Below are 9073 nucleotides of genomic sequence, written 5' to 3'. Positions count from 1 at the left end.
ATAAATTTAATACAGTTTATTTAAATAATGCTAAGTCAAGGCAATTGTAAAATTATCATAATACATTTATAAAAAAACTTAAATGAGATCTTTTCCTCCTGTATCAGGGCCATGCGGAGGCTCCCTGTTTGGTTCTGGTACCATTTCAAGCCCCAACCACCCCGACTACTACTACGACAACTCCTACTGTGTGTGGCAGCTCAGAGCTGCATACGACCAAAGGATCTTCTTGGCATTTTCTTACCTGCAGTGAGTAGAAACAGTCAAATCTAGTCACATTATGAGAATGGAAAGTACTGTAGGATTTGCTTTTAAATTTCTACATTTCTACAAATCCTTTTTCAAAAAGTGTTAACATTTTCCTGCCGCTTCCACAAACAGATTGGAGAACTGTTGCAGCTGTGACTACATTTCAGTCTACGACGGACCGTACACTTATTCACCATTTTTGGGGAAAGTGTGCAACACCAGTCTGAGCAATTTCTACTCCACCTCCAACTACATGACAGTGGTCTTCCACTCGGACATGTCTGTGGTCGGCCGGGGATTCAGAGCTGAGTTCATGAGCTCTCTGAAACCCAGCTCAGGTACGCCTGGGTTTTCATGTCTTTATCACTCGGTTGTAAATTCTACATGAGGCAATTGCTGAACTGGTCAAGCTGTAGGGCACAATTATCTATTTGTTTATTAAATATTGAACATTATTCTCCTTCAGGTCGTGTTGACTGCTCCTCAGACTACATGAACATCGTTATCAACAGAGCCTACCTGAACTCTCTGGGCTACGACGCCCACAATTTGTACGTGGACGATCCGTCCTGCAAGCCACAGATTTCCAGCTACGAGGTCATCTTCAGTTTCCCCCTCACCTCTTGTGGAACCGTCAAACACGTGAGCATCTCGCCCCATTCTCAAAAAATATGAATACCATTTAAATATTTTCCAGCATTATTCTTTAAAGTTCGCCAACTCTCGAGAACCGCATACAGATTCTCATGTCTGAAAACCTTCCTTGACGAACAGCTCAACAGCGGCAGAATTGTGTTCACCAACAACATCCGCGGATTTCCCTCGTCGCAAGGAGAGATTGTGCGTCAGTCTTACCTGAAGATGAACGTCAACTGCACCATGGAGCCGGATTCTGTCTCCCAGATCACGTTTGTTGGGAGTAACGGGGGTAACAGCAGCATCGCTGGTACGGGGCGATACAACACCAGCATGGCTTTCTACACGTCCAGCAGCTTCTACTATAAGGTATTGTTTGATCATGGAGATTGGGGCCGTGGAAAGTCTCTGTTGGAAATGGTACGATGCTAATATTTCGCTTTCTTCCTTTCAGGTGACTGATGTCCCGTATGAGGTTGCCCTCAACCAGGACTTGTATGTTCAAGTGGAAATGAGTAGGCATGACAGTAACCTTGTCCTCTTCCTGGACACCTGCGTGGCCGCCCCAACGCCCTTCGATTTCGAAACCAGACCTTATTACTTAGTGCGAAATGGGTAAAACGAGAAAATGCAGCTCACCAGAGCTGCCTTTTTCCTCCTTGTTTTTTGATTTTTTTCTTTTTTTGCTAAAAATAGATTTTTTTTTCTGTTTTTACTTCCAGGTGTTCTGTTGACAGCACGTACCGCCCCTTATCTTCTGGCAGCTCGTACAGAGCCCGTTTTACATTCAAGGCCTTCGTGTTCCTGCGAGGCACAGACTCTGTGTACCTCCAGTGCAAGGTCCTGATCTGCCCCGCCTCGGAGAGCAACTCCCGCTGCCGCCGCGGATGCAGCAGACGTAGGGCCAGGGAGCTGGAGCCCAAACACGAGAGCCAAACTCTGGTCATGGGTCCCATTCAGCTCAAAAGTAAGAATGTATCTCAATTTATTCCATAGTGCCTTGAATGCGAACAGAAGCCCAAAGAAATGTTGTGATTTCATGAGAAAAATTAAGGTTGAGCATTTTTCTGTTTGGCAGAATCTGAAGAAGAGAAGAAAGAGCCTGAAGAGCAGAACAAGGCTTAAGCTGTTTCTGCGGAAACGTCATCCAATCAAATCTGTATCCCTTTAAATGAAATGCTAGATTCTACTGAACCTTTCTTTCCTTTCTCCCTCATTATCTGATTAAATGCATTATTGAAAGACAAGCTGTGCGCCTCATTGAGTCAAGCTCTCAACTAAAGTGATTTTTTTCCAGTAAAAAAAAAATAAAGTGACATCCATCATGTTTCCTTTATCCAAGTTTGATTTGCTGGGGTAAAAACTACAACAGGAACCCAGATATTCCCTTTCCTGCTCGTTCTGGCCAAATTTAAGGTCAAATCTAGGTCAGAAAAGATGTAGAGTTGTGGGCCTGCTGCAAGGTCTCCTCTTAGTGGAAAGTTCCCAAACTAAAGCTCCAAAAGAAGACACTCAGGAGGAATCCTGATAAGATGCTGGAACCTTCATTGACTTGTTTTGATGCGCAAATCTTAATTATCGGGCCATGATTTTCTGATTTTAATCTTGAAAAGTGCAATATGAATAAAGTGGATCTGATGCGCCGTTCCTCCTGAACCCAAGATTTGACAACCGGTCAGACCCTCACTTCCAACACCCTTACAGTAAACATCCCTCATTTGTCAAAACACACTTTTAGCCCCCATTCTGGAAAAAGACAAAAATTTGAAAAACCCTGCCCACCAAAAAGAAAAACAAAAACAAAAAAAACGAGGCAAAGTTCAAGTCAGTTAGAAAACACTTTACTTATAAATTAGTAATCCATATCACAAGAAACTCTTCTGCCATCTCAGCTCAGGGAGACGGTGATGGTCAGAAATTTAACATTCATGAATCTACGACAGACGGAGAACATAAGGCAGCCTTTTACTAAATGTCTCCATTAAATTTAGGAACAATAACAAGGTGGTGCTTCTAAAAACAGCAACTCCACCCTCTATGTGTGTTGGTAAGCAACAGACAACAGTACCCGAGACAAAAGACAACCTTGCTGAAGTCTTACAGCCAACACAGTTAAGCTTTTTTTTTTTCTTTTTTCTTTTTATTGACATGGAACACCTATCCAATACTCAATAAATATTCAAAGTAAAAAGCACTGGGATACTTATATTTAATGAAAGATTTCATTGAGAACTACCAAAGGCTAGATCGTGCTACGTGGCAATCCTGAAACAGTGTTCATATGAGACACAAGTTTGATTTTGGATTTAAATACGGAGACACTTGTTACAAAATGACTTCATACAATGTCAAAAAAGTCAGACGGTGACATGATGATGTAAAAAATATATATATTAAATTCGGACAAGACGACTTAAAAGAAACACGTTAACCACGCCATCATGATGGAGGAACTTTAAAACACTTCCTGACCAAACGCTGTCTTATGCAAGCTTTGGCCAGGTTTCACTGCTTGATGCCACTTTCTTGTTCCAGACAGAGCTGGCATGAACTCTTAGGTTAGTTAGCAGCATTCATGGAGAAGAAATTTTGGCCAGTAAAATGTTGAGAAATACAATCACGGCAACCACAATCAACCCTCAACAACCGACTTTCCTGTTATCCATAAGGTTCTGGGTCTAGCTGCTATAACAAGAACAGGAAATAGTATTTTTAAAATGACAGTCGTCTCAAAATTTTGAAAAAAAGATGACAACGTCAGGCACTGCAAAGAAATCGTAGTAACGCACCGAGCACAGAAATAATTTCAACACGGCTTCGATAAGGCCAACTGTAAATATCTGAGGAATAAGTAGAAGTAACTTTGGGTGTGTTGAGACTTTATTTTTATGGTGTTGTCAAAGATGTAAAAATATAAAAACCGGATCGCCTGATTTGTTCAGTGCCAAGTCAGATGTTTACGAGCACTAAACACAAGGCAGACACCTCAAATTGTTTTTAAGGCAGTTAATGGTTTAGCTGAACAGTTTTTTTTCCCCCCAAGGTGGAATGATTACAAAACGACAGTAATTTAGAAAAAAAAAAGTTTTAGTGTACTGTAGTGTTTTCTAATCCACATAATGTCAAAATTAGATGCATATGCTGCGGCAAGTTGATGCACTTCTTGCAATCATGGCCGTGCTTTCTTTAGGCCCAGTCCTGGCTGAAAAATTGACAGTTTTCGTTCTAAAGTACAAAAGTTCAATTATCTTTAAGCAAATTTTAAACTGTTTGGGAGAGGAGCCATTAGTTATGCTCACTTAGCTCAGACGCTTAAAATTTTGACAAAACTGTTTTTTTTTTTTGTCTTTTTCATTATGACTATCTTAAATATTCTATAAAAAAAATGGTTCCAGGATTTATAAAACATGTTCCTTCTGGATAGATATCCAAAAGCAAGACCTCGACTCTAAATCTGTGGACAATCTTTTAAAGCAGCATTTAAACCAGAAAACCAAAAAATGAAAACAACCAATCCTGACACAAACAAGACTTTCAGCCAGAACAGAAAGTTTGTTGATAGCTACAAAAAAGTAGCAATGAGCAATGCAAATACATATTATTTGGAGTGTGTTTATATACGAGACTGTATATATAATTTGACCACAGTAAATGTAACAGTGTGCACCCAATTTGTCTTTCTGAGGTTCACTAAAGTTTTGTGTTGTATAATAAATCCGTTTTGGAGAAGAGTTCAAATGAATCATTAAACACCCAAAACCAAAGACATTCATACGAAGCTGAGTGCATGTAAACCTCTGATGGGCACTGAGTTTTTCCCCCAAAGGAAAAGGTGTCGAGTGCAAATTTAAAAATACGAGCTGGAAAACTCATGTTGCTCCAGTAAGCACCGGTGACTTTCAACTTGATGTAATTTTCTGTTCACAAATCAATTAAAACTTTGTACGTTTAAAATTCAACACAGAAAACTGATTGAATATTTAGGAGATTGCTATTTGCTAAAACGCATCCACATATGCAAGTTTGAGTCAAATCCAGTGCATTCCAAATAAATAAACCACATAGGGAAAAGGATCCAGAATAAATGTGACTTCTACCACCACCACCGCAAATAAATTCTTGAGATGTCAAAAACACTGATTATTCCTTTGTAACACACTAGAACGGGGCACCTTTAGCTATACCTAAAAAATAATGTTCTGAATACCAACGATGCCCTGTGCAAGTATAACTTTAAAAGCCTATGCTACATACAGGCCAAGTGAAAGACCAATAAATAAAATTCCTAGTAAGTAAAAACAAGCGGTGTGCTAAAAGAGTTCTCAAGAGTTTTTTTTTCCACCCCCATTCTGTGATCACTTGTGCTGCCCCCGGGCGAAGTGGCAGGCAAAGTCGTACTTGCTCTTGCACTTGTGGCCGCAGATGTTGCACTGGAATGGGTTCTCGTAGCCGTGGCACCCCATGTGGATGGTGTAGAGGATGTTGTCGGGGAAGTAGATGTCACAGTGTTGGCAGTGATGCAGCACGTGGGGGTCCTGAACGGGGGCGGACTGGCCCGGGGCCGGGGTGCTGGGCTGGCTGTTGGATATGCTCGGGGTGCTGGTGCGCCCGCTGTGCTCGCTGCACGGTCCGCCCGTGGGACTGCAGTTACTGTGCGGAGGGGCGCGGGGCTCCGGGGTGATCGGGGAAGAGGAAGCGGCGCGAGTCATGCTGGCCGTGACGGCAACAGGGGCGGTGGCGGGGTGCGGCTGCTGGATGAGGAAGGGCTTTTCGTCCACTACGGACTCGGCTCCCGGAGACATGGGAGGCTGGGTCTGGGCCTGGGCTTCTGAGGGAAGGCTGGCCAGCTGGCCTGCAAGGGTGGACAGCTGGTTCAGAGGGTTATCCATCACCATCTCATGGTGGTGGTGGTGGTTTGGGTCAGAGGAGAGCCCGTCCTCCGCCGCCCGGCTCTGGTTGTCAAAGGTTTCTTGGCGCAAGTGGGGCAACTCGTGGGAGAAGTCGTTGGCCCCGTCAGCTTTGTGCACCACCATCGACGGAGGGCTGAAGTTGATGAGGAGACGTCGACCGTAGGCCAGAGAGCTGGCCTTCTTCTGCAGGACACTCAGCATCTTCTTATGGGTCAGGGAGCGAGCACCTTTCATTGGCAGGAGTTTGTGCCGTCTGCGGCGATGGTGCGACAGGTTGCTGCGGTCGCTGCAGCGGAATGAGCAGAGCTCACACTTGTAAGGCTTCTCGCCCGTGTGAGAGCGCATGTGAGCTTCCAGGTGGCGCTCATAGGCGGAGGCAAATGGGCACAGGTGGCAGCGGTGAGGCTTCTCTCCTGTTTGTCAGAAAAAAAAAAAATTTGACCAACATTTGTTTGCAAATATTTTCATGCCACATAAGTCACTGTGATTTGTGGAATGATCTCTGAAAACATACCTGTGTGAATGCGGATGTGTTCAATGAGTCGGGCTGTTCCTCTCGTGGCATAGTTGCAGTAGCGGCACTTGAGTTTGCCATCGTAGGTCCTCTCGAAACCATCAACCAGGATCCCTGAGCTGTCCTCCAGGGATATGTCCACCGAAGGATGGTCCAGGCCATTCTGGCTGCATTCTGTGACCAAAATGTGTTGCACAAAAACCAAATGAAGCAACATACAAATCTTTTTGTTTGTTATGTGTTCATGGATACCGATGCACTTTTTTATATTTAAAACATGGGTTTACCAGTTGATTAAAACCTGCAAATCCTAAAGGCAATTGATTGCACTGCATTTTGTTTAGTGGTTTCAAAGTAAAGGGGGCTGAATATAAGTAGACGCTCACATTTTATTTAATTTAAAAAGAAAAAAACTCCTTAACATCACCGTGATATATAATTTCCCTGTGGAATTTAAAAAGTATCTCAGAAATTAATTGAACTGAATTGCTCTTCACACTACTGTGTGAGGGTGCTTAGCATTAAAGCACTCTAAAATGCATTGAAGTTTCTGGCTGTAACATGGCGAGATTTGAAAACGTTAAAAGGATACAAATACTTTATTTGAGGCACTGTACTTACACGCAGAAATGCATGATAAAATCAAATTCAAAAATATTTTATTAATCCCAAAGGGAAATTAAATAACCACTTAAACAGAACCAAGACATACTGTCATGTTTGAAATAAATAAATCAAATAAAAATAAATAATACTCAGTATGTCTTGGGAGTAATATGTAAAACATACAGTTGTTTGTTGATACACTATGTTGACTAAATTGTATGGTGGCCTAGAAGGTTTTACAAAATGTAAAAGCCACAACGGTGAAGTTATGCTAGCATGTTGTTCATATCTTCTGTTTTAGCATAAATTCCTTTGTGGGTTTTTGCTGTTGCTATGTTGCTTTGGCATTTTGCTGAACCTTCTGAGCCACCGTAAAACGGTGATCAATATTTAGACACATTAATACTGAAACTACCAAGAATATTCCTGCTGCTTGCTGGGGACATTCATAAAGCTACAAGACAGAACAACAGTAAACACATGAGAAACACGTCACCTGCTGGCAGCTCGTCCACCTCCTTGACCCCGCTCACAGAGCCTGATATCATGTTGACATGTTGAGTCTGCTGGCTGAGATACTCCTGGAAATCCTTCACAAAGTCCAGCGTGTCCGGCTTTTCCTCCCCCATCGGAAGAAAGTGACGGAGGTTCAAGTCACTGCTTAACAACATCACATATTAACAACATCACATATATGGACACTTATCAGTGAGGACAACGGGAACATTGAAGCGATTAAAAAAAAATAAGAAAAGACAAAAAGATCTGGGCAGGTACATGTAAAACGCTATGTTTTATAATCTCCACATTTGTCAGTGTATTTAATGTTATCTAGTTGAACTGTACAGCATACCAACCTCCAAAGATAAAAACAGCCGGATGATATCTTTAAAAATAATAATAATAATAAAAAAATTGGTGTTAAGTCCCGTTTACTGGCTAGCCAGACACAAAGACAGAAAAACCCTGGAGAACAATGATTGACAAGCAGGAAATCGGCGCGATCCAATGTCTGGTCGGTGTTTTCTACACGCAGCTCCTCCTCATCATCGTTAGCATCACCGTCATCGTCATGTTTGTTACCAAAACCGTGTTAGCCGGCCAGCTAACGTTAGCTCCGTTAGTGAAAAACATCTTTTTTGAAAGACTCCACCGAAAATCAGACAAAGGTACAAGAGTTTACATCAGGGAGAATGTTCCAGTATGCTAAAATCACTTACAACGGTCACAATTATGAGAACAACAGCAAGTATTTCCCAGGGAAGCTAGCGGGCTAAATCAAAACAATTAACCAGTTAAAGTCCATGTTGCGCCGTTAAAAACCGTCCCCTAAAACTGCAACACCTAAACAAAGGTTCCCACCGGGAATGTAGCGGCAGCAAATTTTATTTTTGATTTTATTTATTTTTATTTTGTCAGCAACTGTTTTTGTCTCTTATGCTTTTCTTGCACGCAGTAAAAAGGTCCACCAGGATAGCATTAAAAAGCAAGAGATGAAAAAGATCTTTAAAATTACTGTATTAACACTATAAAAACATTTTTAATTTGGTCAGAATTGTTTAAACTTAATTGCCATATGAAATCAAGACATTCTCATTTATTTGTTCGGGAACTTTAAAGTCTTAGTCTTTAACACTTCATTAATAGTTCGAAATTAAATGTTAGAATTAAAATAAATGTTTTAAATTTTTATTTCAAATTTTTAAGAATCTGCAAATTCAATCTACTCTAGTTTTTTTTCTCAGGCCGCTTTCATGTTTTTCTGAAATTGATGCAAGTTATCTCACAAATGGTAGAAAATGTCATATATAGAGAAAAAAATATTTTCAAATAAATATGAACTTTTATTCTTCTTCTTATTTATCATTATTTCTGTTTTTATTTATTATATATATTTTTACATTTTATCACGTAACAATTAATAACTTTCTCTGGTAGGTAAGCACAGATGTTTTTACACGTAAAATGTGTGGCATGCTTGCACTCATGACCCTTAGTATGAGACTCCCAAAATAAAGTCCAGCACAACCAAATGACAGCAAAAGTCACCGAATTAGGTAATCCGAGTTCATATGTGTGTAATTTTTTCCCAGTATTAAAATAAGATAAATTACAAAAGCTTTGTAATTTATCTTACAAAGATAAAAAGATAAACTGA

General features: G+C 40.9%; 2 protein-coding genes across 9 annotated transcripts in view; one reads left to right on the top strand and one right to left on the bottom strand.

Moving 5' to 3' along the window:
• The window catches only part of cuzd1.2 (CUB and zona pellucida-like domains 1, tandem duplicate 2), a 7600-nt gene extending 5468 nt beyond the window's left edge, over window positions 1-2132 (top strand). For 3 of the 4 annotated variants that reach the window (XM_016668033.1, XM_016668032.1, XM_016668030.1), the window contains 7 exons: window positions 105-249; window positions 382-587; window positions 716-891; window positions 1024-1254; window positions 1340-1500; window positions 1608-1852; window positions 1964-2132. In XM_016668033.1, coding sequence (XP_016523519.1) covers window positions 105-249; window positions 382-587; window positions 716-891; window positions 1024-1254; window positions 1340-1500; window positions 1608-1852; window positions 1964-2010 — 1211 coding nt within the window. In that variant the 3' untranslated portion in view covers window positions 2011-2132. The remainder of the gene's footprint in view (window positions 1-104; window positions 250-381; window positions 588-715; window positions 892-1023; window positions 1255-1339; window positions 1501-1607; window positions 1853-1963) is intronic. The other variant, XM_016668031.1, reaches the window with a different exon arrangement.
• A 572-nt stretch (window positions 2133-2704) lies between these two features.
• ikzf5 (IKAROS family zinc finger 5) lies at window positions 2705-8246 on the bottom strand. Of its 5 annotated transcripts, none has more exons than XM_007545379.2 (4): window positions 7773-8246; window positions 7412-7575; window positions 6310-6483; window positions 2705-6208 (listed from the first exon to the last, which is right to left on the bottom strand). In XM_007545379.2, the coding sequence occupies exons 2-4, from the start codon at window positions 7542-7544 to the stop codon at window positions 5241-5243; spliced, it is 1275 nt and encodes a 424-aa protein (XP_007545441.1). In that variant the 5' UTR covers window positions 7545-7575; window positions 7773-8246; the 3' UTR covers window positions 2705-5240. The 5 variants fall into 5 exon arrangements, with proteins under 5 accessions (XP_007545441.1, XP_007545442.1, XP_007545443.1 ...); XM_007545380.2 differs by having other exon boundaries at window positions 7412-7572; XM_007545381.2 differs by having other exon boundaries at window positions 8136-8245.
• Between the last annotated feature and the right edge of the window lie 827 nt (window positions 8247-9073).

Source organism: Poecilia formosa, unplaced genomic scaffold (genome assembly GCF_000485575.1).
Source record: "Poecilia formosa unplaced genomic scaffold, Poecilia_formosa-5.1.2 Scaffold12, whole genome shotgun sequence".
In the NCBI taxonomy this organism is placed as follows: Eukaryota; Metazoa; Chordata; class Actinopteri; order Cyprinodontiformes; family Poeciliidae; genus Poecilia; species Poecilia formosa.
The sequence above is the reverse complement of the archived record's forward strand: the minus strand, read 5'-3'. Positions and strand labels throughout refer to the sequence as shown.